The 20168-nt window shown below is 38.1% G+C and overlaps 1 protein-coding gene across 1 annotated transcript in view; it reads left to right on the top strand.

Annotated features, from left to right (window-relative positions):
* SYNE1 (spectrin repeat containing nuclear envelope protein 1) overlaps positions 1-13681 on the top strand; it is a 295282-nt gene extending 281601 nt beyond the window's left edge. The window contains 6 exon segments of the mRNA XM_084285341.1: positions 1378-1578; positions 1936-2064; positions 3256-3468; positions 3914-4006; positions 5851-5909; positions 12299-13681. Coding sequence (XP_084141467.1) covers positions 1378-1578; positions 1936-2064; positions 3256-3468; positions 3914-4006; positions 5851-5909; positions 12299-12539 — 936 coding nt within the window. The 3' untranslated portion in view covers positions 12540-13681.
* The last annotated feature ends 6487 nt before the right edge of the window (positions 13682-20168 follow it).

Raw genomic sequence — 20168 nt, 5'->3', positions numbered from 1 at the left:
ATGTACTGCTGCCATTTACTATTTAATCCAAATGAATTTTTGAAATAGTAATTCTGTGGCAATTCTGTAATTCCAGAATGCACAGATAATTGCTGTAGTTAGCTAAGCAGATGAAAGTTGAAAAAAAAAAAAAAAAACGAAAAAAAGAAAAGAAATAAAATCTCTTCTAGTAAAGCTGGTAACAAAATAGCTATTTCAAAAAATACACCTCTGGGACATATTACTTTTTGTGGAGGAAAAAGAGTGCCAAATGGGCTTTAACTTAACTCACTGGTGTCACCCAGTACAGCAAAAAAAATGGTGTCACTTTGCAACATTCCAGCTTCTTCTGATATCTCAGATGTATCAGGATCTGATCACTACCTTTGTGATCTCTCCTGGATACTTTACAGTTATAAAGATCTGGAAATGTGGTGCTCCATAGCTTCACATACAGTTATTAGCATCTTATAAGCTTGGGTACAAAAATGTGGGAGCCAATGTCAAAATGTGCTGTGATCCATGCTAGGAATGAGGTGGACAGACGGTAAAGATTGTTTCCGGCAGTGATCCATTTAAACCATATTAATGCTGATCTTCACTGCAATCCAAATATAGCTGCCATAAGTACTACAAAGGTCACTGTGACATGGGGCTTTTAAGTAAATGCTTTAAACGAGGTGGAAAAGGGGACATTTCATAAGAATCCTGTTCTTATCTCACCCACTCTTGGAAAGCTCATTAGTGCCCTCCAAACCAAGAGAGGTGGGGTTTCTTTTGTGGTTTCCAGTGTAAGCAAATCATTTTTTATACGTGTCCTGCTTCTATAAATTGGAGTAAGTTGTTTATATTCTCGTATGTTTTCTTTTCCTTCAGTAAAAGCTTTTTTTTTTTTTTTTAAATACTGTTGACAGCCGTTTCCACTTGAAAACATGCTGTTGGCTTGTTGGGTTTTTGTTGGGTTTTGGTTTTTTGTTGTTGTTTATCATCAAAACTGAGAAGTGAGGGCAAAAGTTTTATTGTGAGCTACAGTACAAGTGTCCTAAATTTTGTTGGACCCTCCCTGTCTTTAAAATATCTCAAGCATTAGCCAGATCTTTAAAATTCAGCTATGACTTCAGCCTTTTAAGACCTTAAAAGTTTAAATAACTTCTTCTAGTTTATGATCACAGCAAAATTTTAGTAGATGTTAGAGAGTGAAAATTTGCAGAGTCACACAGTGAGCATAGAAGTCTCACATGCAGAGCAAAGAAAGTGACATTAAGGTACATTATGCAGTTGCCAAAGGCAAATCTTTACATCCTTATGGTGCCTTCTCTGCTTGATTTTTCTGAAAGTTGCATATTTTACTAATTTATCTTCTTTCTTCCACCTATACCCCTTTCTCTTATCATCAAGGAGCTGCAGAAGGCAATTGATAACCGCAAAGCAATCATTTTATCCATCAATTTGTGCAGCTCAGAGTTCACTCAGTCTGACAGTGAAGAGAGTAAGAAGCTCCAAGAGCGCCTGTCACAGATGAACATGAGCTGGAAGCACGTATGCACTATGATGGATGAATGGCGCTGCTCACTGCAAGATGCATTAATGCAGTGCCAGGTCTGTACTGTATTTATTTTAAATAGACAACAGCCAACATATCAAAGTTATAAACTATATTGCTTTCTGGTGTGCTCATTATCCAGTCTGGAACTTGCCCATGTGAGCCAAAATACAACTTTGTTTTATTCTTTGTAAAGAAATTTCTGAGATATACATGCACTACCTGAAACATGTATTTCTAGCCCAAGGTTTTCCAAGTTTGTCATTTCTGGAATAGTATTCTCATACAGTGTTCTATACTTCCTTAAAAATTATGTTATTTAACCCATAGGAGCTATCATAGGATCAACTGAAAATGTAAATTTGACAGGAATTTTCTGCTACATTATTAAAACCCGCACTCATCACTTGCAGGACTTCCATGAAATGAGCCATGGTTTGCTGCTCTGGTTAGAGAACATTGACAGAAGAAAAAATGAGATTGTGCCCATCAATCCAAACCTGGACTCAGAAATTCTGCAGGATCATTACAGACTTCTAATGGTAGGGCTATAATCACTCTTTTCTCTCCCAAAGTACATCATCAAAAAAATAGCTAATCAGATTTATCTTTCACTCGAGGATTATCATTGTCTATTTTGTGCTAATACACAATGGTGGCTAAGTTCTAACTGTGGGACTAAGCTGCTAACTTTACTTAGGAGGAGAACACCACTCATTTCTGTCAATAGCAGAACTAGCAATTTAAAGACTCAGGCAATATCTAGGCTGCTGTATATCTTGCTGTCATTTGATGTTTAGTGGTTTGGAAGCTCTGTCCTCAGTGGGAACTTGCTGTAAACATCAGGGATGTTAAGCTGTCACAGAATGAACTGCAAGCTGGAGGGAAAGAATGCCATTCAGAGGGAGCTTGACAGCCTTGAGAGGTGGACCTGTGTGAACATCATGAAGTTCCACAATGCAAGGTCCTATATCTGGACCAGGGCAATCTCAAGCACAAATACAGGCTGGGCAGCAAACGGATTGAGAGCAGTCCTGATGAGAAGGACCTGGGTGTGTTGGTGGATGAGAAGCTCAACATGAGCCATCAATGTGTGCCTGTAGCACAGAAAGCCAACTGTATGCTGGGCTGCATCAAAACCAGCATGACCAGCAAGTTGAAGGAGGTGATTGACCCCCTCTGCTCTGCTTTGTGAGATCCCACATAGAGTACTGTGTTCAGCTCTGGGGCTCCCTGCACAAGAAAGACGGACGTTGTTAGACCAAGTCTAGAGGAGGGCCATGAGAATGATCAGAGGGCTGGAGCACCTCTCCTATGAAGACAGGTTGAGAGAGCTAGGGTTGTTCAGCCTGGAGAAGAGAAGACTCTGGGGAGACCTTATAGTAGCCTTGCAGTACCTAAAGAGGGCCAACAAGAAGGCTGGACAGGGACTTTTTTCAAGGGCGTGTAACGATAGGATAGGGGGCAATGGCTTTAAACTGAAGGAGGGTAGATTTAGAGTAGATATTAGGAAGAAGTTCTTTACTCAGTGAGAGGTGAGGCAGTGGAACAGGTTGCCCAGAGAACCTGTGGATGCCCCATCTGTGGAAGTGTTCTCTCTTTTCTCTTTTCTTTCCATTTTATTAATTTCAATTGTCTGCTTTCGTTACTTCAAGCTTTGTTCTTCTTTTTTTATTTTTTCTTCAAAAATAACTTCAATTTTTAAAAAAATCTGGTGCTTGCACTTGCAATAGCAAATCAGACGTGAACTGCTGGAGTCTCAGTTGAAAGTGGCATCACTGCAAGATATGTCCTGCCAATTGCTAGTCAATGCTGAAGGCAAGGACTGCCTCGAAGCTAAAGAAAAGGTGCATGTCATTGGAAACAGACTGAAGCTCCTTTTGAAAGAGGTTATACGTCACATAAAAGACCTAGAGAAAATTCTAGACATTTCAAGTAGTCAACTGGTAAGTCATGTTTTTCTATTTCTTCCTGTTTGCTGGGCACATTTCCCACTGTTTTGGTTCTTGATGAAACCAGCCTCTTAACAAGCCTCTTCCTGTAATTAAAAGCAAATTAAAAAGTACTATTTTTAAACTGTATTGACTTTGGTAGAAAATGCTTCATCTAAAGCAATTAAGTTTTGACTACGGGTTTGATTTTCTTTTCCTTCAGGGTTAACAGAGAAAACATGTAATACTTTAATCTTAGAAAAATTGCTAACAAAACTTTATTTATGTATTTATTTAATGAATTAATTAATTTCACAAAATTAACTTTTTTCCTCCCCTTTGGAAATAACTCTGCTGGGATATCACTCTTGGATTTATTTATTTATTTGTTTGTTTATTGGCTTTGTTTACCTGAACGGCTAGTTGATGCATTTCTGAGCTCCATTCCTTCTGAATTTAGGATTTATCCTCATGGTCTTCTGCTGATGAACTAGACACATCAGGCTCAGTGAGTCCTGTATCTGGACGAAGTACACCAAGCAGGCAGAGAACGGTAATTTCACATCATATCATATCTGCCATCAAATGGGTGGGAGCTCTGGATGTCTACAGTAGTTCTAGCCAGATGAAAGGCCCCCCTTCTCACTTGATAGGAAAGGAAATGTCATAAACCAAATAAAAAACACAGCTGCTTTCCCCAACCCTGCTGCATATCCCATCTTGCATGAAATTTGAATTGGTAAATATTACCTAAAACCAGGGCTGTCAGTGTGGTTGGTTTACCATGGTATGGCATGTTGTGTCTCTTGTATTTTGCTCTAGTGATGACAGCATCTCAAAGTCTGATCTTGTCTGGTAAAATCGATCTTCCATTTCTGTTTGGCCTTCTCTTCAGAGCTGCTTCATCGAGAACCTCAATAAATACACATATATTTTTTTTTTAATTTCTGATGACCATTGTAGGTCTCATTGAGACTTTCAATGAACAGCTGAATAGAGCTGAAGGACATAAACCATTGATCAAAACAGCTAGTTGAACAGGACCTAATAAATGATGGCAACTCTGGAGTTGTCTGTTTACATTGCTGGCACAAAATTCAAGAAATGTAGCAATACATGCCTAGTACTTAACACTTCCATACTCTGAGCCCAAAATGGAACTGCAATTATTTTGTCTTTTTCTGCAATTCTATTGGTTGATTACTTCACTTTTTCTTTATTTTTTTTTAAATCTTTTTTTTTTTTCCATTTGCACTTTTTGTAAAGCTGAGTTCTGTCTTGACAAACTGAATGGCTCTTGGATTTTTTTGTTTTGTTTTGTTTGTTTTTACATTCAGTAGTTTCCTTTTAGATGCTAGTATAAAAATGTAAAGGAATACTGGCTTTTCAAATGAAGAAACAATATAAACTTTTACATTTTATTTCAAAGGTCAATGCTTTCATATTTTAAATTTAACCTTAAATGACTAATAAAAACTGTGATATCACATATGTAACTGGAGGATGCCTGACCATTGCAGGAAATGGAGAAGTATCTTACCATAAAATATCTCTAAAACGTATGCAGATTTATAATAGACTTCATCTTAACATTTTAATAAGTATTCATCTATCTATCATTTGTTAATATTTGTGTACTTGACCACTTTTTCTCATTTTTGTGCATAATGTATAGCTAATTTTTATGATTCATTGTGTCATACAAGTGACCCACTGTTGGGCCTGTTTTTTCAGACTTCTGCTTCTTGCACTCACAATTTTAGAGACTGAAGTGATGATGTTTACAATTTCAGTGCCAAATACGCTGATGCTATATACTGATACCAAAAATGACATCAGATTGATAATCATCTAACTGCATTAAATATTCCAGCAAATAGTTGTGAGTGCAGGAATGCACCTACAGTTACTTTGCCTTCAAAATTGTGTGGAGGGCAGTGGAGAAGAGGCCAAACACCTAGAAGGAGGCCTTTTGACTTTTTTTTTTTTTTTTGTCTTTGGGAATATTAACTTTTCACAATTGCATTTTGAAATATCTGTATTTTCCCATATTCATATCAAATTTATTTCTACTTCATATCACAAATTATATGAGCTCAATTTCTAGTGACATATATATGGTTTTGATCTTTTATATATATATATATATATATATATATAAACAGAATGGCTAAGCTGTTATTTTTTAATTCACTTTGAACATTCTAATTATTTCCATATTCAGCTAGGTGAAAAGAAAAGCCAGTTTCCTTGGTTCATGGGTATTGGTCACTTCATTTGATTTTTTTGTTTGTTTGTTTCCTTTGCTGCACTTTTAATTTAGTTTCATCGGTAGCTTGTCTTTATTTGCCTGGACTGAACATTCTTCTTTCTTTACCCCCTGTTCATTGCAAACAGCCACGGGGCAAATGTAGTCTCTCACAGCCTGGACCCTCTGTCAGCAGTCCACATAGCAGGTACCTTATTCTCCTGGTTTCCACACTCTGCTCTAGAACCCCAAGAGGATGATGAAAATTGGTCGTGATTCCTGTCAGTCCACACCAACTCTGTCAGGTGGCCAGGACATAAACAAGTGAAAACTTCCCTATTATTACTAGTTTGGCAAAAAGTGCTTTCAAGTACTCCATAATCTTTTTCAATAGGAATACTGGATAATTCTTGAATCTCTACAGCTTTTGCTTCCCAGTAATTCCATGTAATAGACATTTATTTTTCATGTGGTGTTTACAGTCATATTTAATGATTATTTTGGCATAATTTAACAGAAATGCCAGTAGGTTCATGGCAAACACTTTTTATCATCCTCTTTACCTCTAGATATTAAATTAAGAAAGGTAATAGGCCAGTACCGTCTTCTAGAATTCACAAAACCCACAGATCTGGATGAGACATACTAACATCCTTTTCTTTTCCAGTTTTTTTTTCTCCTTCCCTGAAATGTTTTGTTCGATTTGTGGGTTTTCAGTACTTAAGACTCAAAATTAAAAGCCAGAATTTGAAGTTTTTAAAACTTGGGGTTACTTTCTTTCCCCCCGTCAGAAGACTGCATTATAATGTGCTAATACTGCCATGGCTCATGCCAAGTGCTTGCATCCGTGTATTGCTCTGGGAGCAGCACTGCCCCATCACTCTCTGACCAGTAGAGAGCAGACTTGCAGCTACAGCTTTTTGCTTTCCACCTTGTCTCCAGCAACCTGTCATCTCTGCAGCTAACAGTGCTTCTGCATTCTTTGTTGTTGTCAGTGTGATACGTGTACTTTCACTCTTTTACTGATCAAATCACTAGCCTCTATAGTTAAAAATAAAAAACAAAAGTAGCAGTAAATATGCAGGCATATAAATACACACTATATAAAGTGGAAGTCTTTTGCTATTTCAGCATCTTATGCAACGCAATAGGAACACGAAATAATCAGAAAGCATGATCAAAATAGATTTGTTCTTATAGTTAAGTCCCAAGTCGGATTTATTCTACATATAACATGAACTACTTCATTTTTAAACTAACTCCTGTTGAAGTGAAAGATTTAAGGTTGGAAAGAAAACATTAGATTTAATACAGTGATTGAGCAATAATCAGGCAGACAAAATATATCTTGAGAGTATTTTTTTCCCATAAGCAAAATAAAGGCTTTATTCAGGAAAATATAAATGAAATAAAGAATAAAATACCTAAAATTAGTTGTTTACATAACCACTTCTTTAAAAAAGTTTGAATCACGGGTATAGTTAGTTACTGTGAGTGAAGTGTCATAGTTACAAAACCACACAGCATAGCAGATAGAACAGATGGAGTATCTTTCACTACTGCCACTGACACTAAGAAGCTGCCTTGTTTTCAGGGATTTTTTTATCTTTGAAACATGATGAAATCACAAAAAATAGGTGAAATACATACACACCATTTTTCTGTCTAATGCAGAAATAATTATTTTTTTCCAACTCCAGTCTGCTATGAAGCTTGGCATTTTGTTTCTCACAGGGAATGGGAGAAGGGAGGAGTGGGGCTTTACTCTGCAGCCATTAACATCTAGAAGGAACGGAGAATGTCTTCAGCAGATAAGCATGCTTGCACTAGCAACATTGTACTCAAGCAATGTATTGTGTGCATTCTTCCACTCTCCTGTATGGTCCAACAACCTCTGTCAACCTTTTGAGAAGGTTTCTGGTTGTAGGTGTGAGCAGCTGGCTCAGAGCACAGCTAGCAATGCTTTGCAGCTTTGAGATCAACCTCTATTCTAGCAGTGGCATTGGTGCGGCACCTTTCAGATCAAGTCTCTCCAGCACTGTTTATTAACACATCTTGTAGCGATACAACACAATGTTCAATTTGTCATTCAGACAAGCATGGAATACGAATGAGTCACTACTGAATAGGAAACTTAATCAAATGCGCAAGCCAGACAGGTTGTGGTTGAATTATAATGTGGATTTAACTGATAAAGTAGTACAAGCTGTCACTGTGTTCTTTAATATTTTGACATGCCTCTGATCAGAGTACTTTGTGTTTGATCTTGCACTGGATCAGCAAACCCTGTTACAGTTTAGTATACAGGAGAAATAAAGTCAATTTTAAAATGTTTATCACATAGAGGATTGTGAGGGAAAGCTCATTTAAAAATTAGAGGGACTGTGTTTTCTGTATAACAAATGTGATATCATTTTGCCTTCCCTATTATTACAGCAAAAAAGAAAAGCAACCATAGTGTGGTGCTAAGCAAGGTATACGTTTAAACTAGATGTTACATTGTGGATTTAATTAAATGCTGATTCGAGAGGTATTAGTAATGCTGTACTAAGTAGGAAAAGCAAATCCAAGAATCAACTTCTCTTCCTTCATCAATTTAATAGAGCTGTCATAAATGCACACCTGGATCTGTGCCTGTGGATTTTCTGAAGTGATTCAAATGTTAAAAAGATTAAAATAATTGTTCAATTTGCTCAGGAGTGTTTACATTGTCTCTCTTGAGCAGCTCTATTCAAGTCTTGGCGCCACAGTGCCAACCTCCATTTCCTGCTCTCCACAAGCCTCCCCAGATGGCTACTGGGTATTTAAATGTCACTTGCTGTTCCTGGAGCATACCAGGCCACAGCACTCTTCATGGCTTTAGCCACGTAATGTCGTTCAAACACGAGGTTTTCATTTACATGTAGATTACCATGACTCTCCCTGTTTTCTCCCTCATTCTCACTTAGTGCCTGTTATTTTAACTTCATATTTATTTAACTTCAAATTTATTATTCAACTTCATATTTAACTTCTGTGAGCTTGAATTCATCTTTCAGAAGTATGATAACTAAATAATACCAACTTCTCCAGGTGAGGTCTGACTCATGCCATATAGAACATCATTAAATCAACCCCGTTCTCTTCTGGAAGTCTTGAACTGAAATTTTGAAATTGTTTTTGTCCCCTTTCACAGTTATGTTGCAGCATTGGATTTTGGTTATTTGTCAAATAACAGCTCTATATTTCTTCCTTCACTATCAGAGAGTGTTAGCTTCCAAATGCATAGCAGAAGTTTTTATTTCTACCTTGCATCCTGTACTCTTAAACTCCTTTTCCTACTTCTTAAGTCTATTTCTGATCTCCGGAGTCACTTCTTTCTTTGCAATAAGCTAATCCTATTTTGTATTTGTAAAGACTTCCAACTTCTGTCATAGAAATGAATTTTGCTGTTCTTATATTTTGTGCAGTAGTCTTTTCATAAATATATTAAACCAAGGCTCATCCTTGATTAACTCCAGTAATAACATCCTACTAGCCCAGTACTGCCACTCTCAACATAAGACTGTTGTCTGCATTCCATTAGTCAATTCCCCATTAAATTCAATTTAGTTATTCCTATCATTTGCCTGAATGATAAATTATTCTGTTATAATCTTTCAGATGTTTACTGCAATCCAGATAGATTAGTTCAACCATATTTTCATTGTCCAAAATAAATAAATAAATAAATAAAATCAGTCATCGTTAAATGCAGGTACTCATCTGAGCTGAAATTAGACTTCAATTTGCCCATCTGATCTACAGCCTGGTAAATTAGCTTCTCCTCTCTTGAAATGCTTCAGAAAGAGTTCCAATTTCTCTGATATTAAAAACTCCCAAAGTAAGGGTAACTATTGCTTGCACTTCTTAGGTTAATGTATGAGATTTCTTGACATGAAGAAGCTTACATCTGGCCAGGTCTGCAGCTGTTCCTCCTTCTTTGTTGAGTTAGCAGGAATTATGTATGGAATGAGTAGCAGGTGGTCTTCCTTGCATCCAGAAACAGCATCCTGTGTGATAAATGGTGGAGCAGTCAGAAGAGAGAGCAGAAGATGCAAGCTCAAGAGAAAGAAATTACATTTTTTTCTCCAAACTGGCATACAATCCTTCAGCTTTCCCTTCTCCTGCTGGAGTAGATACGAGTTCTGCCTCTCACCAATAGTAAGCCTTTTTGTTAACAATGTATGGATATTTTTAACCATCTCTTCTTACCAAATCCATTAAACACTCTAAACTGAGCATTCCATTTTTCAATTATGTCCATTACAGAGGAGTACCTGCAATAAACAGTGACAGTACAGCACTTGAACATTTTAGAATTTACCCTCTGAAGATGTTTTCATAATGATTCATTATTTGCTTTGTTGAATAGTTCCCATACAGTATTAGAAACTGTTGTTCAACACCCTACTTCACTGCAGAGAAAGAGTATCAATATACTTTGCCATGAACTGTTTTAATTTTTGAAGGAGAATCTATGTTCCTTGCTGAGACCAGCCATGCAGTTTATACAGTTCAACTCTTTTTCCTGTCTGTTGTTTTTATTTTTTGTTTATTTTGTGTTTTTTTTTGGTTTTTATTTTATTTTAGTAAATCACAAAGAAAAAAGTGCTGGATTGTGCTACAGCAACATTAGGAAAAGATTTAATAATAATAAAAACAACAACAAGAAGGTAGATGCTGACTTTGCCTTTTGATTCTGGTTTTTAGAAATTTCTTTTCTTTACTTATTATGAAACAGCAGTTACCAACTGCAGAAATGCAACCTTTTTTGATTGGGATTAACAACATATGTACAATGAGAGCCTTGTAAATAGGTGGACTATGCAATCAAATTCTTGGAAGGTAATTAAGCACTCCTTGTTCCCTTTGTTCCTACCTCAGCCCATTAATTTTCTGTCTTGGCATTCTTGGACAGTAGAAGTCCCGATCTAATTGAACTTTAATATGGAATGCTCTGATGCTGTTAAATGTGCCATATCCTTTCAATGTGTTCTTTATAATACATGATCTTGCATAATTCAACAAGCAGCTTTCCATCCGGGCTACAATAATGTGGATTCAAACAACATGTGATCCGTTGTTTTGATCATCCCTCCATCCTGGAATATTTAGGTCAAGTTAATCGTTTAGCTTTCCTGAAGTGCTGGAGGTTTGTTTCGTTTTGAATTGTTCTTGTTTTATGACAGTCTTACTTCTGTCTGGCTTTCTTGAAGTCTTCACAATGGAATGATACACGTGTATGAACAAAATAATCTCAAGCACAGGAAGAAGTTTTTTCCTGAACATGTTGAAAGGTGGCCCTTGCCAAGCCTCATATAGTTTTGAAGATGATATTTTGGTTTTTGTATGCTTTCTCACATGGATTCAGATTTATCTGTGAGACAAGATCAAAAGGATAAAGAGATCAAGAAACCGTCAAGACTTGCTTGACTGGGGAGCATCAGCAGACCTGATCTTCCATACCTTTAAGTTGAGACTAAGTGCATCTTTATGAATGTTTTTATCTCTTAAACCCTAGCAAACTATAGGTTTTCTGGAGCTTCACAACCACAGCAGCTACACATATGGTTTGTAGCAACATATTTATCGCAAAATTCATGACATAACATTTTAATGGAAGGTTTCTTGAAACTAATGATTTGAAGGCCTGAAGTTCTTCCATTTTTGCCTAGTGCTAAAATACAATACTTTACCATGCCATTTAATTAGCACACTCGGATAACCCATGTTCTGATATCAACTTGCATAATCTCTCTTTTGAGTGTTCCACTTACCTCAAAAACCGTTGTCTATGTATTAGAGCTCTGTCAGTTTCAGTGAGAGGGGAAAATATGAAATCTGCTTCTTTATCCTTTATTAAAAATGTATTGGATTTTTGTGCTTAATTTGAAGTGACCCATTAGAAATGTTTGGAAATGTCTCCTATGGATTTCTGATAGATATGTGTCATTTCAAGACAGATCCATAGACACAAGGGATGCAATCACTCAGATGTCCTGTCAGTTTAGCAAATAAGATTTTAACTGCTGATCCAATGCAAGATTTAAAATACAATGTGCTTTGTAGAAAATGAGTCCCCATTGCCTGAAGATTGGTGTATTAATTAACTGAATATTGATTTAACAGTATCTTATTGCATTATACACTTGTGGATAGAATAAAAAGAAATTAATTTAGAAACTTCTGCAACCAAATACAGTTGCCATTTTAAATGAAGAGGATTTTTTTTTTTAGGCAGTGTGCAGTAAGCATATGTGATAAGTATGTCCCACTTTTTATTTTCCCCTTCTCTAGAGCACAGTTAAGTGTAGAGTCTTCCTCATAACTGATGAAGGGGCTGTGGTGTCACAAAGCCCATTCCACTGTGATTATTATTATTATTATTTTTTTCTTATCCAGTCTAGAAACATGGGGTCTTTTAAGACAGCTGGGGAAATAACATGTTCAGTGAAAGACACCTCTGCTGTTGTCAGTGTGTACAAATCCTAAACCAGCCTTCAGGGACAGCTGAGTATTTCAGTGCAACCTCTGCTGCAGTAATGTCTTATTCACCTGTCCATCTTCTTTTCTCAGGTCCATAAGAGGTGGCTCAGGTTCCTCCCCTTCTGAGGCCGGGCCAGCATGGCAGCACCCATCCTTCTTCCTCAGAGTTCTCAGAGCTGCTCTGCCACTTCAGCTCCTTTTGCTGCTCCTGATCGGGCTGGCTTGCCTGGTGCCAATGACCGAGGAGGACTACAGCTGTACTATGGCCAATAACTTTGCCCGCTCTTTCCACCCCATGTTAAAATACATGAATGGTCCACCTCCATTATGAAGTTGTGATACAGCAGGCGATCTTGCTGGAGTACTGGCTAGGTGGCAGGATGGTTTTAAAGGGCGACAGGACTCAGTGTTGCAGCTTTACCTGTCTGCTGCAGCCACCACTGTGTCCATACCATTCTCTACTGGCACTCAGACAATAACAAATCAGTATATCAGTACCAAACTACACAACATATTACCTGAGTAGCATTACTTCAGTATTTGCATCCGGGGCACTAAGGAAGATGTGACGTAAGTAAGAGAAATGTCCTTTTGTCCAGCATTCTGGATCTTTTAGCCACTTTATACCCAGGCCATTGCCCTGTACTATGCATAGCCAAGGACTTGATACTGTAGATCCTTTCCTGTTTGCTGCTCTATATGAGCTATTAGCCTGTATTTGTTAAATAACTTCTCAGTATCTACAGTATGCAAAATAACTAATGCTTAAGAAATTTTAGAGCATTTGTATCATCCAATTTTAAAGGATCTTGTATGGCACTGTATTATTCCCTGTGATTTCTGTTTTGGGCATGTTGATCTAACCTTTGCTTTGGATGTACAAGGTGTAAATCTGAGAAGCACTTTTTTAAGGTTTAAAAAATGGATGTAATAAATGAGATCATAAAAAAGTTTTATGAGGAAAAATGTTGAATGTCAAGTTGAAAAACGAAGAACATATTTATGTATGTACAGTTTGCTAAACCAAGTTTTGTTTGTATTCATTTCTTTGCATTTATTGTAGATACCATAAAATATTTTGTCTACGTGCTTTTTAAGGACAACTATGAAAACCTCTAAGTTTAGAATGAGATATGTATGGTATAAAAAAAATAGAAAACATTCATATGCTGCACCTCTAAGAAATTAAAAATGCTGTAACAATTTAACAGTATTGGCTATCTGTTAGAATAAAGTCGTCTGGAAAATGTGACATGGTAATTTACATGGGAAAGTGTTACATAAATTGTACAGTATTACTAGTTGAACTTCAGCATTTGGAGGATCCAAAATAAAGCTCCCTTTTCAGATAAGTGTAACATTTTCCTGGAAAGGATTTTGTACATCAACAAAATTCTTCAGTGTCTGAGACCTAGACTTAGATTGACACAAGTATATATTCTTCTCAAGATCTAGTTTCCTTCATTGGTATTCAGGATTTATGCTAGGCTAGATTAGTAGCTATAATCACTGATTCTGAGCAGACAAAAATAAATAATATACTTTCAGGGTATAAAAATGAGCTATTATTTGCAAGAAGTCTGACAGATTCATGGAATTGACCTTTCTTCTCTTTTCTGATATCAGTTTCTATGGTAACATAATGTATGTCAATGGTAATCAATGCACCTACATTCATAATTTGGTAGTTTGCTCACCTTTGACAGGTTAGTCCAGATCTCTGCATTCTTTAGACATCCTTTCATCAGCTGGTCCTTGTTTTCACTATCTAATTTTTTTTTGTTGAAAGCAGTTTTTTTTTCTTTTTTAAAATAGAGAATTATTGAGGATAAAAAGAATAATTTAGTGAGGAGGATCTAAGGCTGTCTCTGAATTCTATTCCTCATTCTACTGTTGGTGATCTCATGGAAGCAGATGTTATCTAACGGGTAGTAGATAGCCTGTGATTATTAAACTATGAAAGAAAGTTTTATCTGCATAGCTGTCTGTTGAAGGAACCAGGAAAAAAAGGTCACAGGTGAGACCTGTGTTAATTTCTTAGAGTATTTAAAAATTGAGGGAGTTTTGAAGGCAGATGGTTAGGGGGGAGAGGGGAGTGCAAAGAAGAGAGTTCTGCTTGAATGATGTCAGATTCAATTAATAAAGTACTCTAAAATATAAAAGGTAGCACCTGGCCTGCTTTGACCTGCAACCTGACATTTGAATTTTGCCAGCTATTTTACCATTCTGTAGTCACGGTTTCCTGAAGTCTCTGTATGCATATATGACCCATTCAGAACTGAACTTTTTACCTTTTGACCCAACCCCTTCTTCTTTGCAGCTTTGCGTCTGTCAATATTGTTGATGGTTTGTCATCTTTAGCTTCCCCCTTATCTCTGTTTTTCTGTTGTTTGTCTCCAGTAGTTAAAACATGAGTTTCTTGTAATAACCTGAGCATATGAGGGTCCATCAAACTTTCTCCTGTAGCTGGATGGCCTATAACTCCAGAAAGCAAGATGCTACTGTGTTTCAAAAACTTCTGGGAAGCCCTACTTTACAGACCAGCAGTGTGAACTGTTTGCTTGTTTTGGATGGTGTTATTGATTCTTATGTGTACCTCCTTGACTCTTGCCCTTGCTGCCCTGTAGCTTATGTCTGAAGTGCAGAATGGATGAAAAAGAGAGCCCTGCTTATTGGAAGTTATAGAAGAAAGCAGAAGAGGTTTTTTTGTTGTGGTGGTTTTTGATTATTTATTCTTGTACTCAGCTTCATCCATGATCATTTTGATTCCTTACTGCATATATTGTCCTTGGAGAAGATTTTTCAGGTAGTTTAATATAAGTAGAAAAGGGTAAAGTTGGTGGAGACTAACATATGTATATATATATTTTTTTCCATACTGATTGTCTAGGGAGAGCAGAATCCCTTGGTCAGCTGTTACAGCTGTTTCCACATTTCTGGCTTTCTGTTCCTTCACACTCTGTGTTACTCAGTGCTGTAATAGTCATCTTCCTCTCTATTCCTAGCTTCTTCTCTCCTTAGTGCTGTGGCCATTATTAACTACATCATTTTTCCACATTTCCTCCTTCAGCTAAAACTGCCATTTTGCCAACTGACTTTCTGCATGTCAATTATTTATCTGCAGATTCCTTTTATCTCACCCTATCCCTAGCCTTTGTCATTCAAATACTTGCTTTCAGAAGGTTTCACCAACAGATTTTGCTTTTTTTTTTTTTTTTTTTTTTAAATAACTTCAGCAAGCTTTTAGGGTTCTTCTAATTATAAGATCCTCTCAAACCATAACAACCGTTCTACAGGCTACTACCTACAGAAAATGACAGTTGCTCAGTTGTTAAAGAATTAAAAGGCTATGCAAGGGAGTTTTGAAAGTAAAGTGGTTACAAAAAATGGAGTAGTATGAGTGCATCCACATATACACACGTATATAATGGCAGAAAGCAGTCTTCAGGAATCTTTGTTCTTCTGTTGTACACAGTGAGAAGTGATAGATGTCCCTGAAAGTGCGAGATGAAAGGACAGCGTTGTAATCAGATCAGAGGGACTGCAATGGTATGAGAGGTCTGAAGCCATCCTATTGCATGATAATGACTTATTTTTGAATTCATCAAAATGAGTGTTCTGGGTGACTTTCAAAGATGGGGGGAGACTGAAGGGACATATGCAAGAAACTGGGACTGCAGCAAAGTAGCCAGGTGTGGTTGTCTCTAGTACTGCTGTTCTGTTATTTAGAAAGCTACGGACTTCTGCAAAATTTGTCTCTCTCAGGGTAGCTTTCTCTTTTGATGATCTGAATGCCACACCCACTTCCCTTAGATCTAGGTAAGAACAGCCTTTTGTCTATAAAAGAAAGGCAGAACTTTTGCACCTCATTCATCCCAGTGGAGTCTGGGGAAGTAGTCACTAAAACTGGGGAAGTGGTAGTGGGCAGAATGCTTCTGTCTTGTTCATAATGGTCATGCCTTCTTCTTTCCTCTCCCATGAACATGAAATGTTCGGTCTAGGAAGACTGAGAAAAAAAGTGATGAGCTGCAGAAGGAATAGAGGTTAACCTCATTAAAGAGGTAGGGCATAGCTGATGTGAGATCATAGGAACTTTTCATAATTAATTGATAATGAATTCATAATGCCACAGACCTGGAAAACACCTATTTGTAAATCCTACACCTCCTCAAGTATAGGAAGGTCAGTTTGTGAGCTGCCTCAAGGGAATCATAGGAAGTTTGTGATAGTATGTTAAGGGTCTCTTGAGTGCCAGCTCAAGCTTCTTACTTTCTAGTCTTCAATCTCAACTCTAGACAAAGCTTCCATCTGAACAGTTAAAGTGGTTTGAGAAACAGATTCCTCTAAAAGGAATTCCCAGCCCTGAACTGATTCCATTATGACTTCAAATGTGTTTTTGCAGAACTAGATCATGATCCTAAGAACTGGCACAAAGCAGTGAAAACTGAAACAAATGCCTACAGGATGCCCAAACTTCACAGGATCCCATTAAAGCAAAAATCATTCAATAAGTAGCAGTGGCTTGAAGATCTAGCTTGAATTGCAAAGCTCAGTGTGGCATCAACATATGCATTAATCAACATAGCATGAACTAGGGTTAATGGGGCAAGTGTAGGGGGAAAAAAGCACACCCAGAATACCCTCATCTAGCTCCAGCCCCCTGCCATGGTCAGGGATGCTACCCACTAGATCAGATTACCTAGGGCCTCATCTAACCTGGCCTTGAACACCTCCAGAGATGGGGCATCCACAGCTTCTCTGGGCAACCTGTTCTAGTGCCTCACCACACTCTGAGGGAAGAATTTCCTCCTAACTTCTAATTTAAACCTCCCCTCTTTCAGTTTAAAACCATTCCCCCTTGGCCTTATCATTATCTACCTGAGTAAAATGTTGTTCTCCATCTCTTTTATAATCCCTCTTTAACTATTCGAATGCTGCAACAAGGTCTTCCCAGAGCCTTCTCTTTTTCGGGCTGAACATCACTAGCTCTCTTAGCCTTTCTTCATAGGAGAGGTTCTCTATCCCTTTGATCATCATCATGGCCCTCCTCTGGACCCATTGTAACAGGTCCACAGCCTTCTTGTGCTGGGGATCCCAGACCTGGATGCAATATTCCAAGTGAAGCCTAGTGGAGACTTAGGTGTAAACAAACTTTTTGAGAAACACACAAAGTAGAGTTTGAAATGCCCTGTGGTTGAGATGCCCTTTTTCTAAAGCACCTCAGCTACTTGGAGTCTGCCAATAGGAGGGACTGAAGTTTAGTAACATGCCTTGAGCCTTGGCTGCAAAGCATAGGAAAACATGATACAGGAGCCACTGAACTCTGGGTCCAAGGCATGTGTTCAGGCCTAAAGAAAGTGCATGTAGACTCTGCATCTTGAGGAATGCCACTCATTGCTATATTATATCTTTCCCTTTTTCCATTGTAGATAAATGCAGCAGCTGCTGACATGCTGTAATCATCCCTGCAGCTTTATGCATCTTGTAACTGTGAACCCCACTTACCAGGCTTGAAGTTACCTCATAAATAGTGGGTGTTTAAAGGTGTAATGGAAACTATTACCTCAGTAACTCCAGAATGTGTAGTAATATCAAGACATCATCTGCTCTATACTTATAACAATAAAAGTGCAAAATAATGAGCTCTATTTTCCCTGAGCTTACAGCACCTTTTTATGTAGTTTAATTTGTGGGCTGTGCTTTACAAAATCCAAAGGGCAATATTTAGAAATGTCTGCTGGTGTTAGTACAAGTGATCTTAATACGACAGAAATAGTGTACCTTTGTTGCTCATAGCTGTGAACCTGATGATAACCATTGCCTATCCTCTCACTGTTCCAACAGTGGTAACAGCTTCATTCCGCATCACATCAATAGTCAGTCTACACTAGTTTGCCATCCTTCCAGTTCCCCTGTAAATCCAATTCCCCTGTGAATACATGTAGTTTGGCCTTTTCTTCTTAGAGCTTTCTCCAACAGCTGGTCATTGAACCAGGACAAAGCACTTGAGAATGTTGTATGAATGATCACCCCCACCCCTCTTAGTCTTGTGCTTTTTGTGGTTGAGAAATCTGTTTACAACTGATAGCATCTCTCCACATGATCATCATCATCATGTGCATCTGAGTGCGTGTTCAAAGGCATAACAGAAACTCAGTTCTCACACTCTTCAAACTACAGATCCTATCAGGATTTAGTGAGTATTGGATGATTCTGGGAGATAAGAACAGAGTTGAGAAGAAGAAATGCAGACTGCAACTGCAGAATTCAACAGAACCAGTTATTGCCTATGCTGGGGAAGGGGAGAGTTGCAACACTTATCTTGTGTGTTGGGGGAAAAAGGGTCCATCTTATATTCAGAGGTTTCACTACAGAAGGCTTCAGCCCAGTAACCTTGATGCCACCTTACTTAATTATAAGAATCTGAATTCTATTAAATGATTTCTCTAAAAACAGACAGGTTCTGAACAGCTGTGATTTTTATTGTTTGCTTGATGTGGTATTCAGAAATAGAAATGGTCAAAACCGCTTGGTTCAGTAAATACCTATTTAAAGATCTGAGGTATACCAAATTGACTTGACCACAATGAGGTCTGAATAAAACAATAGCACATTTAATGTTTGAAAGAGTGAGGAGGCTTGTTGTCTACTTCCTGTAACAGAGGTGGCAGGTAATTTAAGCCATTGTCTCAGAGGGTCCCCTGACCATTGGACTGCATGTTAAAACACATGGTTGCAATTCAGTTTTAACTCCTTCAATTAAACTCAAAGCATTGTGCAGTCAGGTGTGCAGACCGTGGGGGCAAAGCAAGAAGAAACTGCAGAACTGAAGTTTTCTTTTTTTATTATTTTCAGGTTTAATGTAAATGAAAAATAATCCTGCAAAGGCAGAGTGGAACTCAAACTTTTCTGGTCTCATAAATGAACTTGTAGGCTTTGAAGTGTTCTACTGTAAGTCTCACTGCAAAGTGGGTAGCATTTTTTACTTTCTTCTACAGTACAATGTTCTTGTTTTACCTTTCTGTGGACAACATGTACTCAAGAGGTGAGTAGAAAACAAGAGAAGCAGCTATCATGAAGCAAATCTTCCTGCCTTAGCAAGGGGCATTTGGTCTTGGTTTGTACAAGGCCTAAATATCCTACAGTCCCAAACACAGAATCATAGAATCATAGAATATCCTGAGTTGGAAGGGACCCATAAGGATCAAGTCCAACTCCTGGCACTGCACAGGTCTACCCAAAAGTTTAGACCCTGTGACTAAGTGCACAGTCCAATTGTTTTTTAAATTCAGACAGGCTTGGTGAAGTGACTACTTCACTGGGGAGCCTGTTCCAGTGTGCAACTACCCTCTCGGTGAAGAACCTCTTCCTGATGTCAAGCCTAAACTTCCCCTGCCTCAGCTTAACACCATTCCCGCGGTCCTATCACTGGTGTTTACAGAGAATAGGTCACCTGCCTCTCCCCTCCCGCTCTCGAGGAACTTGTAGACCGCAGTGAGGTCCTCCCTCAGCCTCCTCTTCTCCAGGCTAAAAAGGCCCAGTGCCCTCAGCCGCTCCTCATAGGTCTTGCCCTCTAGGCCCTTCACTATCTTTGTGGCCCTCATCTGGACACTCTCCAACAGTCTAATGTCCTTTTTGTACTGTGGTGCCCAGAACTGCAGACAGTACTCGAGGTGAGCCTGTACTGCAAAATCTGGCTATAACAAAATACTGAAAGTACAACCTTTCCTCACATGCACATTTTTCAGCTGTCTGAAATGGTAACATATCGGAATGTTGCACAAATGTGTAGGAATGGAAAACAGAAGATAAATTTTATATCACCTACATGCATGAAAAATTAAAACATCAGAGTGACACCTAAATACTCCAACACACGGCTCTTATGGGGACGTGAGAATAGGTTAGGCTTGTCTCTGGTGAGATAAGTGCCAAATGTTATTATTTTGATGGTCAATGG

The sequence above is a fragment of the Netta rufina genome (assembly GCF_964035555.1).
Source record: "Netta rufina genome assembly, chromosome: 3".
In the NCBI taxonomy this organism is placed as follows: Eukaryota; Metazoa; Chordata; class Aves; order Anseriformes; family Anatidae; genus Netta; species Netta rufina.
Note: the sequence above shows the minus strand (reverse complement) of the source record. Positions and strands in the feature narration are given on the sequence as shown.